Raw genomic sequence first — 18,125 nt, 5'->3', positions numbered from 1 at the left:
AAACAAAGAAAAAAATGATGCAGCCTTCTTGCCAGAAACAATACATGCCAGAAGAAAGTGGAATAATAAGTACTGAAAGTAAAAAGATAATCAACCTAGAATTCTATATTCAGTGGAAATAACTTTCAAAAACAGAGGCAAAATAAACATTTTTGCATTTATTCATAAAAGCTGTAAAAATTAATGATCAGTTGACCTGTACTATCTGAAAAATATAAGAAATCCTTCAGAAATAAATAGTATCAAATGGATCTACATAGAGGAATAAAAACACCAGAAATGTTTACCACATGTGTAATTATAAAATAATTTTCTTAATATTTAGATCTCTTTTAAAATAACTGCATGTTTAGAGCAAAAATAATAGTGCACTGTGAGATTTATAACATATAAAGTAGCAAAATATATGCAAACAATAAGGTCAAGTTCTAAAAGGTATGTATACTGTTGTAAGATTTTTATACTATATGTGAAATGGTATAGCATCATGTAAAGGTAAACAGTGATAAGTTAAAGATGGATACTAGAAACCTGAGAGCAGTTATTTAAAAAACAAAAACAGTTAGTAGTATAAGCCAACAAAGGTGATAAAATGAATCATGAAAATCCTGAATCAATTCAAAAGGCAGATCAATTAAAAAAAATTCTTATCAATCCAAAAAGAGAAAAAATAACAAAGAATTGATGGGACAAATAGAAACTAAAATAACAAGATCCTAAAATTAAACCCAAATATATTATTAATCATATTTAAAATTTTAATGATCTAAACACTCCAATGGAAAGGCAGAGATGGTCAGGATAGATGAAGTAAGAAGGATCCAACTGTATGCTGCCTAATGCACACACACACATGCTGTCACACTACTTACACACATTTTAAATATAAGAATACAAATATGTTCAGCCCTGGCTGGCGTAGCTCAGTGGATTGAGCGCGGGCCTGCGAACCAGATGATCGTGGTTCGATTCCCAGTCAGGGCACATGCCTGGGTTGCAGGCCGGTTCCTTGCAGGCTAACTACCAGCAGGGGATGCACAAAAGGCAACCATGCACTGATGTTTCTCTCCCTCTCTCCTTCCCCTCTAAAGATAAATAAATAAATAAAATCTTTAAAAAAAAAAAAGAATACAAATATGTTCAAAAGTTTAAAAAATGAGGTGGTGGAGGATACCATGTTAACACTAATTAAAAGAAGGTTTAAATGGTTATTATATTGTTAATAATCAAAGTAGATTTTGCAGTAAAGAATATCATCAGGAATAAAAAGGGTCATTTAATTATGATAAAGGAGTCATTCATCAGGAAGTACATAGTAATCCTAAATATTTACTCACCTACTAATAGTGCTTCAAAATACTTGAAGCAAAAACTGCTAGACTGCAAGAAGAAATAGAGAAACCCACAATTATAGTCAGAGATTCCAATACCCTACTCACAATAATGGACAGAACAGGTAGAACAATTAGATAAATAATCATTAATGATATAGAAGATTCGAACAATGTATCAACCAATTTGGCATAATTGATATTTATAGAAAATCCTAACCAACAACAAAACACATATTTTTTAAGTAAACACAACAAACTTATCAAGATACACAATACTCTTGCTCATAAGCCAATGATTGATACATTTAAAAGGATTCAAATTAGTCAAAGTTATATTCTCCAGTGAAATGGGATTCAATTGGAAACCAAAAATAGAAAGATAACTAGGAATTCCCAATATATTTGAGAAAACATTTTAAATGAATATAAAATACACCATTAGCTGGGAAGCCACACGGTTCTAATTTATCAGTTCCATATAGCATCAGCAGATTTGAACATAACTTCCACAGTATGCAGAATGCAATCATAAAAAGTATTATTCATTAAAAACTAAAAAACATACTTTTAAATAACCCATCAGTCAAAGAAGAAATAAATAGGGAGGGAAAGCATATGTCAAAATGGATGGTATGCAATGGAAAAAGTGTTTAAGGAAAACCTGCAGCACAAAATGATTACATAAGAAAAAATATCTCAAATTGATGACTTCAGTTTCCACTTAATAAATTAGAAAATAATCATACCCAAAGTAAGCAGAAGATAAAAAAAATACAGATCCAAGAGATAATCAATGAAATGGAAAACTGAAAAACAACACAGAAAAATCAGATACCAAAAGCCATTTCTTTCAGAAAATCAGTATCACTGATAAAATCTCCAGCCCAATTGATCAGGAAAAAAGAGAGGTGACATCTCTCATTAAAACACTTTGTAAGCCCTGGCCATGTAGCTCAATTTGTTGGAACATCACCCCCTAATCAAAAGGTTGCGGATTTGATCCCCTGCCTGGCTACACACATGTGCGATCCCTGGTCTGGACGTGTACAATCCGAGGTCCAGGCATGCATGGGAGACAAGGGATTGATGCTTTTCTCTCAGACTGAGGTTTTTTTCTCTCTCCCTCCCTCTCTCCCTTCCTCTCTCTTTAGAAACAATGAAAAAAATGTCCTCAGGTAGGCTAAAAAATACTTTTATAGGATAATAAGGAAGTATTAAGAACAATTTTATGCCAATAAATTCAACAGCATATTGTGAAATGACCAAATTCCTTGCAAGGCACAGACTACAAAAGTTCCCTCAAGAAAAAATAAATATCTGAATAGCCCTAGAGATATTTAAAGAAAACGAATTTTTATCTAAAAACCTTCCAACAAAAATAATTTCAGGCTTAGATGGCTTCACTGATATATTCATGGGAGAAACAATTTTACACAAACTCTTCCAGAAAACTGAAGAGTCAGTGACCTTGTCAGTTCACTCTCTCAGGTCAGCACTACTCTCACACCAAAGCCAGACAAAGACATTATAAGAAAAAAAAGTCTTCATCATGAACAAAGATGCAAACTTTCTTTAAAACAGTGTATGAACAAAATCCTACAATATACTAAAAAAGGATAACACATTATGATGTACTTAACATCCCTAGAAATGTAAAGTTGAGTTCACATTAAAAAAATAATTGATAAAATTCCATATATTAACTTGGTTTAAAAGAAAAACTATATAATTACCTTAATATGTGCAGAAAGAGGAACCTACAAAATCCAGTATCCATTCCTAATAAAAACTCAGCACATTAGGATTACAGAGAAATTTCCTGAACCTAATAAAGAACAGTTATGAAAAATCTACAGCTCTCATAGATAGTAAGATTAGGAATAAGGCACATACGTCCACTCTAATTATCTCTATTCGACATTGTACTAGAAGATCTAATTAGCATATTAAGAAAAGAAAAAAAATAAATGCCATCCAGATTGAAGAGAAAAGTCAAATGGCTTTCTTTGCAGACATGATCATCTCTGGAATATACTATGAAATCTACAATAGACCTAGATGGATTAGTAAATATGTAATATGAGTACGCAAAGTTGAATGGGTTTGCATATACTAGTTAAGAACAATTAAAAACCAAATTTTTGATGTTGTATTTTTATTTTTTAACTGATTTTTTATTGTTGTTCAAATACAGTTGTCCCCATTGACCCCCACCATGTTCCTCACCCCACCCTCGTACCTACACCCTTTGGCTTTCTTCATGGGTGTTTTATACATGTTCTTTGATGACACTTCCCCTATTTTCCCCCATTATCCCTCTCTCCCTTATCCTCTGATTATAGTCAGTTTGTTCTTTATTTTAATGTCTCTGGTTATATTTCACTTGCTTCTATGTTTTGTTGATTAGGTTCCCCTTATAGGTGAGATCATATGGTATTTGTCTTTCACTACCTGGCTTATTTCACTTAGCATAATGCTCTCCAGCTCCATCCATGCTGTTGTGAAGCATAAGAGCTTCTTCTTTCTTCTGCACAGTACTCCATTATGTAAATGTACCATAGTTTTAAAAACTGAATTTTTTAAAATTCTATTTACAATGACATCAAAAGACATGAATAATTGAGGATAAAACTGACAAAAGATGCATCAGATCTATCCAATTAAAATTATAAAATGGTGTTTATATAAATTAAACAAGATCTGAATAAATGAAGAAATATATATTCTGTTCATAGATCAGAACACTCAATATCATTAAAATGTTAATTGTCCCAAAATTGGGTTATATTCAACTCAATCCCCATCAAAATCTGAAAAGGACTTTTTGTACAAAGTAACAAGCTTGATTCTAAAATTTATATATGATTTATATATAATTACTCAAAACAAGCAATTAAAAAACAAAATGGAAACAGTTACACTGCTTTAATTCAACATTTATTATAAAGCCACATGGATTAAGACAATGTAGTATTGGCATAAAGATAAATAAGTCACTGAACAGAAAAGAAGTTCCAGAAATAAAATATACAAACATATTCAACTGATTTTTTAAAAAGACACAAAAGAAATTCAGTGGAGAAAAGAGTCTTTTCACAAATTGGATATCCTTATGTAAAACAACACAACAAAAAATTCTGAGCTCTTAAGGCAGGATTTGCAGAATGACCAAGTGAGAGTCTCCATACAATTCACTCCTCCGCAAAGACAACAAAAAGACTGGAAATTATTCTAAATCAAAGGGTTGCAAAAATCAGAACATTTATTTTCAAAAAAGTAGAAGTGCCCTTGCTGGTATGGCTTAGTGTTTGGCATTGTCCCACAAACTGAAAGGTTGCTGGTTTAACTCCTGGTCAGAAAGCATGCCTAGGCTGCGGGTTCAGTTCCAATCAGAGTGTGGATGAAAGGCAACTGACCGATGTTTCTCTCTCCCATTTGTGTTTCTCCTTCTCTTTCTCTCTCCTTCCCCTCTCTTTAAAATCAATAAGCATGTCCTAAGGTGAGGATAAAAACAAACAAACAAACAAACAAACAAAAAACCCACCAGCAACAGTTGAATCTCAGTAGAACAGCAGAATTTGTGTCTCTGTTACTTAAACTACGCTTATCTTTCCTTCTTCCCAACTCCACCCTGAACTTGAAAGCCAGCAGTCTTACAAACACAGTAGCTGTAAAATCCAGTAGGCTGGCAAGAGCAAACCAAGTTTGGAGCCCCTCAAAAAGTCCCATTCCAGAGCACTGACACAATTTGACCTGACTGGCAGCATTGTGGAAAAGTCACACTCAGAGAGTGGTGGTGTTATTATCCTGACTCAGAGGTCCACAGGAAAAGCCCCATTCCCAGAGTGTTCATAAAAAAAAAAAAAAAAAAATCAGTCACTGGCAACTATTTAAAACTACAGCCGCCTGAAACCGCAATACCAAATGAGACAACTGTCTGGCCAAAAGAAAAAGGAAGATCTGGGGAATTAAATATCCATAGGAAGATTTTTAAAGCGCTTATACATTCCTGGATAATCTAAGAGTACATATGTATGTATGGCTGTGTACATGCCCAGAGAAGACCAGAGAAGTCACTGGTCTCTTAAATATGGATGACCTGAAGGTTACACACAAGCAGGAAGTGAAGACTAAGGCAGAGTTGTGAACAGCCTAAGTATTGAAGGCATACCCCAACACGCACAGGGTCCCTCAGCAAAGGGTAGAAGACTTATTGGGTCAAACAGTCTAAGGAGCCCTGACCGAGTTGCTCAGGTGGTTATAGAATGTTGTTCCAATATGCCAACGTGGCGGGATTTAACCCTCGCTGGGCCACAAGAACCAGTCACTGAATGCATAATAAGTGGAACAATAAATTGATCTCCTCTCTCACAAATAATTAATTAATTAATTAATTAATTTTTAAATAGTCTAAGGAAATTTCTGATCAATCATTACATGACCAAGCAGAGACTTCAGTAACTAACTATACATTACAGGAAACACCAATCAACAGGAAACTTCAGAAACATGGATGTACATTTTTTATCTCAATCATGATGATGATTTCAGGGGTAGGTATGTATGTCAATACACCAAATTGTATATTAAACATTTGTGTGTCAATTATAAAGCTGTTTAAAGCTGTGTGTCCTCAATAAAGCTGTTTAAAAAACACAGAATCAAAATGAAAGTGGGTAAGCAGTCAGCATACTACCTGTGCAGATCAAGGACTCCTAAGTAATTAGACAATGGGAAAAGCAGTAGCAATAGCAATAGTAGTGATAAAAAGTGTAAACCTAAAGTAAGGCCTTAGCTATACATACACTTTTATTTATCTGCGGTTTTCCCTACCACTCAATCAAAATTGTTCTGATCAATGTCACCTATTTCTTTTAAGTTCCTAAAGCAAATAAACAACTATCAGACATCATTTTACTTAGCATATCTGCATTTGACAGTATTATTGCCCAAATCCTTTATCACCTCCTTCATCTTTCACTCTACTCCAACCGCAGTGGTATTTTAGTTCCTGGAACATGTCAGTACTGTTGTCCTCAGGACCTTGGTACATAATGCCTGGAATATTTTTTCATCACCAACCTCATATTTATATAGGCCTCTCCTTCAAGTTTGACTCAGAAGTCAACTTCTTAGTGAGCTTTTTCTGATCACACTATCAAAAAATTTAACCTTCTGAAAAAAGGGCAATGAATAAGTACCTATCAGTAGTAACCTTAAAAGTAAATGGATTAAACACTCCAATCAAAAGACATAGGGTAACAGAATGAATAAGAAAACGTGACCTGAATTTACTGTCGACAAGAGACCCTCCTGAGAACACAAGACCTACACAGACTGAAAGTGAATGATTGGAAAAAAATATTCTAAGTAAATGGATAGAAAAAAAAAGCCAAAGTAGCAATACTTATATCAGACAAAATAGATTTCAAAACAGACCATAAAAACAGACTAAAAAGGTCATTTCATAATTCTAAAGGAGAGAATCCATCAGGAAGCTATAAACATTGTAAACATATATGCACCCAACACTAGAGCACCCAAATATATAAGGAAAATCTTAGATGACTTCAAGAAAGATACAGACAGAAACAGAACTTTAGTAGGAGATTTTAACACCCCACTGTCAAATATGGATAGATCTCCCAAACAAAAAATCCACAAAGACATTGTGGCAGTGAATGACATGCTAGATCAAATGGGTTTAACTGATATATATATAGAACCATGCACCACAAAGAAACAAAATATACATTCTTTTCAAATGTACATGGATTATTTTCAAAGACAGACCACATGACAGGACATAAAGCAAGCTTCAACAAATTTAAGAAAATTGAAATCACATCAAGCATTGTCTAGGATCATAAGGAAAAAACTCAAAACATTCAAATACATGGAGACTCAATAACATGTTATTAAACAATGTTATTAACATGTTATGAAATAACAGATAGTAAACATTGTTTACAATCTCATAGTAAACAATGAGATCAAGAAAGAAATCAAAGAGTTTCTGGAAACAAATGAAAATGAACACGAAACAACCGAAAACCAATGAGACAGAGCAAAGGCAGGCCTGAGAGGAAAGTTCATAGCAATACAGGCCTATCTAAAAAAGATAGAAATATTTCAAATAATGACCTAACCCTATATCTACAAGAACTAGAGGAACAACAAACAAAGCCCAAAGCAAGTAGAAGGAAATAATCAAGATCAGAGCAGAATTAAATGACATAGAGACTAAAAGAACCAAAGGATCAATCCAAAGGATAAATAAATCCAGGAGCCAGTTCTATGAAAAGAGAAACAAAATCAATAAGCCTTTAACCACACCCATCAAGAAAAAAAAGAAGAGGACTCAAATAAATAAAATCAGAAGTGAAAGAGGAGAAATTAGAAATACAAACGACTATAAGAAATTACTATGAATAACTATATGCCAAGAAATTTGAAAACCCAGGTCCAAATGGAAAATTCCTAGAAACATATAATCCTCTAAAATGTAGTCAACAAGAAGGAGAAAGCCTGAGTAGACTGATATCAGCTAGTGATATTGAAGCAGTAAGCAAAAAAGTCCTCTCACACAAAAGCCCTAGACAGGACAGATTCACAGGAAATTTTTACTAAAACTTAGAGAAAAGCTAACCCTCATTCTTCTCACATTCTTCTAAAAAATCCAAGAAGGGGGAGGACACTAAAATTCTTGTCATGGGGCCAGAGTTATCATAATTATAAAACCAGGTAAGACATAACAAAGAAAGAAAACTACAAACCAATGTCACTGATGAAAATAGATTCTAAAATCTTCAATAAAATATTGGTAAACCACATGCAGCAATACATTAAAAAGATCATACACCATGATGAAGTGGGGTTCATCCAGGGATACAAGGATGGTACGATATTTGCAAATCAATAAACATAATACATCACATAAACAAAATATCATGTGATCATATAAATAGATGCAGAAAAAGCATTTGATAAGACACAGCACCCATTTATGAAAAAAACAGTTACATGGCAATAGAGGTAGCATGCCTCAATATAATAAAGGCCATATATGAGAAACCTACAGCCAACATCATATTCAATGGGCAAAAACTAAAAGCTTTCCCACCAAGATCAGGATCAAGGCAAGGGGGGTACGCTTTCACCACTTCTATTCCACATAATAATGGAAGTTCTAGACACAGCAATCAGACAAGAAAAAAAAAAGGAACCCAAATTGGAAAGGATGAAGTAAAGCTGTCACTGTTTGCAGATGACATGATAATGTACATAGAAAATTCTACAGACTCCACCAAAAAACTAGTTGACCTAATAAGTGAATCTGGCAAAACAGCGGGATACAAAGTCAATATTCAGAAATCAAAGGCATTTTTTATACCAACAGTGAAATATCAGAAATGGAAATTAGGAAAAAAGTCCCATTTACTATAGCAAAAAGAAAAATAAAATACTTAGGAGTAAACTTCACCAAGGAGATGAAAAACCTATGCTCAGAAAACTACAGAACACTGAAGAAAGAAGTTAAGAAAGACAAAAATGGAAGCAAATACCATGTTCATGAATTGGAAGAATTAACATCATCAAAATGCCCATACTATCCAAAGCAATCTATAGATTCAACACAATCCGTATCAAAATACTAATGACATTTCAGAGATACCAAACAAATATTTAAAAAATTTATATGGAACCATAAATGACTGCAAATAGCTCCAGCAATTTTGAGAAAGAAGAATAAAGTAGGAGGGATCACAATACCTGATATTAAACTATATTACAAGGTCACTGTAATCAAAACAGTTTGTTACTGGCATGAAAGTAGATATTTAGAAAAATGGGACAGAATAGAGAGGCCAGACATAAACCGATGTCAATAAAGTGAGTTAATATTTAACAAAGAGGGCAGGAACATCAAATAGACTAAAAATAGCCTCTTCAATAAATGGTGTTGGGAGATCTAGACAAGTACATGAAAAAAAAAATGAAGTTACACCACCAACTTACACCATACACCGAAAGAAATTCAAGATGAGAATTTCTCAAACTCTCAAGAAACTCAAAAGAAACTTTAAGATAAAAGACTGAAATATAAGGTGTAACACCACAAAAGGAAATCTACGATTTCCTTTGATAGAGGAAATCATAGGCAGGAATATTTCAGATATCCCACAGAGCAATATTTTCAGTGATACATCCCCTAAGGTAAGGGATATAAAGGAAAGAATAAACAAATGGGACTATATCAAATTACAAAGCTTCTGCACAGATAAAAGAAAACATCAACAAAATGGAAAGGGAACCAACTATAGGGTAAAACATATTTGCCAATGATACCTTGGACAAGGGTTTGATCTCCAAAATATATAAAAAACTCACATGCCAGTAATACAAACAATCCAATTGAAAAGTGGGCAAAGGACCTGAATACATACTTCTCTAAGGAGGATATACTGAAGACTCACAGACACATAAAAAAAATTCTCAACATTACTTGCCAACCACAGTGAGACACTACTTCACATCTGTCAGAATGGCCATCATTAATAAATCAACAAACAACAAGAGCTGGCGAGGTTGTGCAGAAAAGGGAACCCTAGTGCATTGTTGGTGGGAATGCAGACTGGTGCAGCCACTGTGGAAAACAGTATGGGATTTCCTCAAAATACTAAAAATGGAACTGCCTTTCAATCCAGTGATCCCAGTGCTGGTACTATGTCCAGGAATCCTCAATAACCAATTTAAAAGAACCTATGCACCCCAATGTTCATAGCAGCACCATTTACAATAGCCAAGTGCTGAAAACACCTAACTGTCAACCAGTAAATGAGTGGATTAAAAAACTGTTGTAAATTTACACAGTGGAATACTATGCAGCAAAAAGAAGGAAATCCTACCCTTCACAACAGCACTGATTGAACTGGAGAGCTTTATGCTAAGTAAAATAAGCCAGGCAGTGAAAGACAAATACCACATGATCTCACCTGTAAGTGGAACCTAATCAAAAAAACAAACAAATGAATCAAATAGAACCAGACACTTGAAAATAAAGAACTGTCAGAGACCAGAAGGGATGGAGGAGGGGGATTATAGGGGAAAGAAAGGGAAGCGGCAAACAAAGGAACACAAATAGAGGACTCATACGTGTGGACATTGGGGAGGGACTGAGTGTTGGGGCAGAACAGGGTAAGGGAGAGCAATTGGGGAAAAGGAGGGGAAACTATTAATGAACAATAATAAAAAAATTTAACCTTTCACCCACTGCAATCTCAAAACTTTGTATCTTCCATCCTTGCTTTTTTCTCTCTACACTTATCACCATATGACAATAAATATTTACTTTCCTAAACCTACTAGAATGTAAGCCATCTGCAGGCATGTATTTCTGTCTGGATTTGTTACTTCATTACCCCCTGTACCTAGTGCCTGGCACATGGTAAGGGCTAAATGCATTTGTAGTAAGGGAGGGAGAGGGAAAGAATGAAAATGAATAAATAAAGAAAACAAAGAACTGTCACTTGATGGTGTTCAGCTGTGGGTTCATAAGCACTACATTTAACACTTCTTTGGAATGAAAGTCAGGATTTCCTGTATCATACTCTCCAATCGGCAATACAGTGGGAAGAGGCCTGGATTGGAAAAGCCCAGTGGGAAACCTGGATCTTAACTCTTGCTCTGAAACTAGCAACATGATCTTGGGCTCTTAACTTCACTGGGCCTTAGTTTCCTAATATAAAGAAGAGAATGAGAAGTAAAGATGCTGAGAGGAATACCCAGCAGTTCAGGTCCATTACCAGGAGGCTCTCTGTCCTGGAATTCAACAGAAAAGTTAAGGAAAATGTCTGTTAAATAAAGTATTTCATATTTCTAAATAATAGATTCTCTTAGCAAATAATAATACATGGAAATGCTTAACTTACCAGCCTCCAGAGAAGAAATGAGTAGAGCTATGAAACAAACAAGTCTGAGTAACACTTTCATATTCTCCTGGAAAAACAGGAATGGAAGAAAAACAAGAAATAAAAATGTTACTATCCCATAAAATCTCTAAAACTATATACCTGTCCCCCCCTTACCCCCAAGTCACAATGATGGGTAAATCTCTCTACATCATTAATGTAATCATGTTTTCCTGCATATAAAATGGGGGTGGGGGGAATTCCATTTTCTAGTGGAATTGAGGAAATATTCAAACAACTTAAAAATAGTAAAACGTGTATCATCTGTCCCTATATTCATTTGTAGTCTTGAACACCACTTAATTTCCCACAAATTTTATCTAACTACATCCAAAGTGGCTACTTACTAGACCCTAAACCAGCTTGCAGCTCTTACATTGATTGGTTCCTACCTGAATGCACCCCACTAACAGGCCCATGTGCAAAAGTCTCCCCACATTTCCAGGTCCAGCTCAAAGGTCACACCTTCATCTTAAAAGGTAAGACAGCCCTGTCTGGTGTAGCTCAGTGGATTGAGCGCAGGCCTGAGAACCAGGCGATAGCAGTTCGATTCCCAGTCAGGGCACATGCCTGGGTTGCAGGCCAGTTCCCAGCAGGGGACACACCAGAGGCAACCATACATTGATATTTCTTTCCCTCTCTCCTTTCCTTCCCCTCTAAAGATAAATAAAATCTTTAAAAAATAAAAATTAAAAAATAAAAGGTGAGACACAAAATCATATATATAAAATTATATAGCTGCCTGATACACAAAAAATGACTTAAAAGGTAACAAAAATATATTAATATTGGGTTGGTTCTTGTGGTTTGGGTGGTTTCCCCTTCTCTTAAACTAAAGACAAATACCATATTTGACAGGAACAAATACCATTCATCTTTGACAGGAACCTAAACAAGCAAAATATAACCAAAGACACTGAAATAGAGAACAGGCTGACAGTGACCAGAGGGAGGGGGGAGGGGTTTCAGGGGAAAAGGGGAAGGATTTATAGGAGCAACTATAAAAGACACATGGACAAAAACTGAGGGGGGGGTGGAAACAGGACAGAGATGGGGAGTACTAGGGGGGTGGGCTGGGCTGGGAGTAAAAGACAGAAAACTGTACTTGAACAATAATTAAAACATAAAATAAAATGAAACTTCTACCATAAGCATGCATCAAGTACATCACAAAGTAACTAAACCTCCACAGTTCCCCTTCCCTCCATGTGGCTTAGAAGGCATACCAACATACAATCAGCTACAACAGCATAGATCAATGATAGGTCTATTAAACTGAGGTCCTAGTAATTTATTATTTTAATTATGCAATGCTTTGTCCATGTACAGGCAGAGGTATAATCAGATTAGGCACATGCTTCATGCTGAAAGGAGACCAAACCATTGCCTTATCTATAAAAACAAGAGCACTAAGATAGCAATTGAATGTGAAAAAGAAAAAACTCAATCTTGCTTAGTTTCTAAACTCCTCAAGCTCAAATGAAGCTAATGTTCAGAACAACCTCTTTTATTTTTTGAGTGTTCCTGTTAGTTGCACCCAAATGGGGATCTTAATGTACAATAAGTTCCAGTCTTGGACCTCCAGGGAACTTTTGCATGAATCTATTCGAGGGCTCCTGAGTACCTCAGACTCAACAGGCCCCCAACCAAACTCTCTCCACCAAACTGACTCCCCGACCCCAGTGACAGACACTGCACTGCCCTGTACCCACCACCTCTTTTGAGGGCAGAAACCACTGTGCCCACAGTATCTGGCACTGCACTTGTAACCCAGAAGCCCTTAATAAGTTTTCCTGGAATAAAAATTATGAACAAAAGAAATAGTTATCCTCTACCAGATTTCACTAAATGCAGCAATGTCCAGAGCAGACCATAGTTTGATAATTTCATGCTTTGAAAAAACCTGCCCTTTAATTTTTATAAGAGATTACATTGGCCTATATTCTTATCAGTAGTTATACGTTAATTGCAAACACAAAATATTTTAACCAAGCCATCACTAATTTAGACTATAATGATATGCAATCATTTAAATAGTAGTGAAAAAATGTTCTATTTAAGAAGGGGCATTAAAAGGTATAAAAATGTGGACTTCCAGCCAAGATAGAGGCATAGGTGGAAATATTGTACCTCCTCACACAACCAAGTTTATGAACAAAGATTTAGAAACCAGAACACAACTAGAACAGAAGAGAAAATTGAACTGTACCAAAGTTCGACAACAACGAACCATTCATCCAGACCAGTAAGGGGGGCAGAGTCAGCAGCTGGCAGAGAGGGATCACAGCAGAAAACAGCAGCCAGACTGACCCAGGCATGCAGGTGGTAGTTGGCAGATCCGAGGCGTGGGATGGCAACGGGCAGACCCAGTGAGGGTGCAAGGTGGCTGGCTGACTGTGGTCATACATTCACATGCAGATAAACCAGGAAAAGGAGCAAGCAGTGAGACATACCATGCAACCCAGGGCCTCAGCACTGGGAAATAAAGCCTAAAAGCACCAATTGGAAAAACTTTCAGGGGCCGAGGTGCTGGGAGAGGCTCCCAGGCTCACAGAGAGTTCATTGGAGTTCACAGGGTTCTGGAGGGTGCACAAACCCACCCATCCGGGAACCAGCACCAGAAGGGCCCATTTGCTTGCAGGAAGCAGCAGAGGGGACTGAAATCCAAAAGAGTACAGAAAAAAATGCCAGTGCCCCTCTCTGACCCTGTCCCCACATACAGTGTCACAACGCAGCAACTGAGTCGCCCTGCCCTAGTGAACACCTAAGGCTCTGCCCCTCATATGTAACAGGTGCGAACAGATCAAAATATTATGGCTCAAGAAGAACACCTCAAAGCCCTAGAGCCAATACTTATAAGCAACCAAGAGATAGCCAACCTATGTGATGCACAGTTCAAAACACTGCTGATCAGGATACTCATAGAACTGCTTGATTTTAGTCATGAAGGCTACACTAAGTGAAATGAAGGGAAATGCACAGGGAACCTATAGTGATGGAAAGAAAACTGGGACTAAAATCAATTGAGTGGACAAGAAGGAAGAAAAAAATAACCAAACAGAAAAGAAGGAAGAAACAAGAATTCAAGAAAATGAGGAGAGGCTTAGGAACCTCCAGGACATCTCTAAACATTTCAACACCCGAATTATAGGGGTACCAGAAGGGGAAGAGGAACAGCAACAAGTGAAAAGCTTACTTGAACAAATAATAAAGGAGAACTTCCCCAATCTGGCAAAGGAAATAGACTTCCAGGAAGTCCAGGAAGCTCAGAGAGTCCCAAAGAAGGTGGACCCAAAGAGGAACACACCAAGGCACATCATATTTACATTACCCAAGATTAAAGATAAGAAGCGAATCTTAAAAGCAGCAAGAGAAAAGGAGACAGTTACCTACAGAAGAGTGTCTATAAGACTGTCAGCTGATTTCTCAAAAGAAACATTGCAGGCAAGAAGGGGCTAGAAGGAAGTATTTCAAGTCATGAAATGCAAGGACCTACATCCAAGATTGCTCTATTCAGCAAAGCTTTCATTTAGAATGGAAGGGCAGATAAAGTGCTTCTCAGATAAGGTCAAGTTCAAGGAGTTCATCATCACCAAGCCCTTATTATATGAAATGTTGAAGGGACTTATCTAAGAAAAAGAAGATAAAAAATATGAACAGTAAAAGAACAGCAAACTCACAGTTATTAACAACCATACCTAAAACAAAAGCAAACTAAGCGGACAGCTAAATCAGGAGCAGAACCATAGAAATGGAGATCACATGGAGGGTTAGCAACAGGGGAGTGGGAGGAGGAAGAAGAGGGGAGAAGGTACAGAGAATAAGTAGCATAGATGGTAGGTAAAAAATAGACAGGGGGAGGGCAAGAATAGTATGGGAGATATAGAATCTAAAGTACTTGTGACACATGGACATGAACTAAAGGGTGGAATGGGGGGAGGGTAGAGGGGAAGGAAGGGGGAGCAATGGGACAACCGCAATGGCATAATCAATAAAACATATTTAAAAATAATAATAAACCACATGATTTTTTAAAGCTATAAAAATGTTATAATGTGCCTTTCAAATAAATGTAGGAAAACGACTCCAATTATGAGAGACACCCCCACTTATGTTCTCCTCAGATTACCCGTAGTGTGAGAAAAAGGATTGATATGCCTGGCTCAAGCCTGGACACCAACCCAGAGCAGTAAGACTACATTCCTTACATGTCCTGTAATTTTGACTTTTAAACCCATAAACTGGCCTTCTCCCAAATTAGCCCAGATTCATTATATTATTATATTTACCTTTAAACTATACTCAGTTTATTAAAATAAGATAGAAGGCTTTGACATTTTACAGCCTGTGTTTTAAGTCTCTCTGGTAGAGAAGAAAAAAAATAAAGAGTTAAAATGTTTCCCAATAACTAGTTCCAGGATAGTCAATGACTTGTGTTACTTTATCAAAAACAAAATAAAGGAACTATAAGAAAATTGAAGATGCCAGCTGTTACTTCACTTAGTTACAAGATCAGGCTTGTTTGACTACTAGTCAGGCAAGTGAAAGGCTGCACTCATACAGAGAGCATTTTGAAACAAAATTTCAAATTAACTGTGAGCAAAGAATATACAACGATTCTAAGCCCAAGTCAGTAGTCTGCTGCCACAGGGCAGTGTAACCTTGGACATGACTTCTCCCTGGGCCTCAGTTCCCTCATGTGTACAGGTAGACAATTAGTCAGATGATCTTGGATTCCTTCCTGTTCTAAAGCCCATGAAATGTGGAAAGCAAGCCCCATGGGTCCAGGTTTTACTTAGCCTGCCCCAGGACTAATCTTCAAAAAAGCAGGATGGGAAAGTGGCTCCTTTCCCCAGAGCAGGGGACTTTCTGAATCCATATCAGTCCAGGGCCCTAAGGGCAAGAGGTCAGCTCCAAGCCATGGGAATGGAGTTAGGGTTGCATGACCAAAGAGAATAAGGGCAATGGAAAGGAAAAGAGGAAAGATGCAGCCAAGACTAAACAAAACATGCTACCAACAAAAATCAACACAAACCCTATTATACTCTAAAGTAAGACAGAAATTCCAAATGTAAAGCCAAACCTGCCCAACCCTCACACTACCAGACAGTGAGAAAGGCAGCCAGGTCAGAAAGTCCCTCAACAACACCTGTGACCTATTGCATGCCAGGCACAGTGCTAGTACCAGAGACAAGAGTAGTAAAAAAATTAAATAAACAAAATAAAATATTAAAGGAGAACCTTCTTCTCAAGAGGGTCACAATTTAGGCATCTGACCACACGTGATTGCAAGATATGTTCCATACACACTATCAATGGCACTCAGCCTCTGTGCCCCCATTTGACAAAACAGGGAGAGTGATAACAGTATTCACTGACATTTGTTGTGAAGATTAAATGAGTTGTCCTCATTTAAGGGATGATAAAATTATCTGGCAAATGGTCACACTCAAATGTTAGCTATTATAAATCACCCCATGCTCTGATGACAAACAAATAGAGGTTTTGAAAAAATGGGTTTAGATATTCATTCATTTTTTATTCACTCACTGCCAAATTCAACACTTGTTTATTGACTATCTACTATATACCTGCATCTGCACTTGGCCCTAGGAACAAAAAAAGGAATAATGACCCAGGGCCTACCTCAAAGGAGCTCATCAGTCAGCAGGGCAAATGGGCATGTCCACAGAGAATTATATGGTAATGGCAGTGTGTACATGGGAACAGAAGTGCCCACGGCATGAGGGAAGCAGGGCCCTAACTCAGCCTGGATGGGGACCCTGGAGATGTTGGGGTAGTAGGAAGGACATGGAAGAAATTACTTTGGAGCCAGGGTATTACCAGGCAAAGCTGAGGCTGAAAGTGCCCCAAACAGGAAAAGTCTTGCTGGGACACTGGGACTACACCTTCTAGGTGGCCAAAAACTCACTTGAAGGTTTTAAGCCACAGGATGAGACACAATCAAATTTTCATTTTCTTCAGAAATGTTAGCACCTAATGTGTGGCATATAAACTGGAGACAAGAGGGGAAATAGGGAGAGCAGGCTGCCAACAGGAGGTCCTGATGAAAAAGAATGCAGACATGAGTGGCTACAGCACCAGACCAACAGAAGGGGTATAGCTCAGACCTCTCAGCAGCAAAGGAGGGGTGACCTAGTGGGTCTGGGATTCATCAGCTCTGATTCACTCAAGTAGGGACCAGCATGGGCAGATCTAGGTAAGGANAAATGTTAGCACCTAATGTGTGGCATATAAACTGGAGACAAGAGGGGAAATAGGGAGAACAGGCTGCCAACAGGAGGTCCTGATGAGAAAGAATGCAGACATGAGTGGCTACAGCACCAGACCAACAGAAGGGGTATAGCTCAGACCTCTCAGCAGCAAAGGAGGGGTGACCTAGTGGGTCTGGGATTCATCAGCTCTGATTCACTCAAGTAGGGACCAGCATGGGCAGATCTAGGTAAGGAGGGCAGGTTCTGGCATCCAGATAGCCTGAGGAGATGCCCAGAGGGTGTCACCCTGGCATCACTGGGCCTGGGTCTCCTGGGACTAGGTGAGCAGTGCTGCCTCCAAATGAAATCAAGAATTTGAGTGTGAGAGGAAAGGTAAGTGAAATGGACAGAAGGGTTTGGAATGCATTGAAACTGGAGAGGGTAAAGACCCTGAACTGGACCTATCACCACACACAGCTGTGGCTCTAGGAAAAGTAACACTGGGGAAGTGGGTGAGCAGTGGCTCTGAATGGGTTGCAGACACCTTCAGAAATCTGATAAAATCACAGAATTGTCCCAAAGAAAAAGTGTGCCAAAAATAACAT

At 37.4% G+C, this 18,125-nt stretch overlaps 1 protein-coding gene and 1 long non-coding RNA gene across 7 annotated transcripts in view; one reads left to right on the top strand and one right to left on the bottom strand.

The window, feature by feature from the left end:
• The window catches only part of IL1R1 (interleukin 1 receptor type 1), a 56,514-nt gene that overhangs the window by 23,887 nt on the left and 14,502 nt on the right, over window positions 1-18,125 (bottom strand). For all 6 annotated transcript variants that reach the window (XM_037057335.1, XM_037057337.1, XM_037057339.1 and 3 more), the window contains one exon: window positions 11,267-11,333. In XM_037057335.1, coding sequence (XP_036913230.1) covers window positions 11,267-11,327 — 61 coding nt within the window. In that variant the 5' untranslated portion in view covers window positions 11,328-11,333. The remainder of the gene's footprint in view (window positions 1-11,266; window positions 11,334-18,125) is intronic.
• Window positions 17,317-18,092, top strand: LOC118994655 (uncharacterized). The gene is made up of 2 exons (XR_005068114.1): window positions 17,317-17,525; window positions 17,769-18,092. It is a non-coding gene; the product is annotated as an uncharacterized LOC118994655 (long non-coding RNA).

The sequence above is a fragment of the Sturnira hondurensis genome, unplaced genomic scaffold (genome assembly GCF_014824575.4).
Source record: "Sturnira hondurensis isolate 20B ecotype Veracruz unplaced genomic scaffold, ASM1482457v3 Scaffold0009664, whole genome shotgun sequence".
NCBI lineage: Eukaryota > Metazoa > Chordata > Mammalia > Chiroptera > Phyllostomidae > Sturnira > Sturnira hondurensis.
This window is presented reverse-complemented; position numbering and strand designations above follow the sequence as displayed.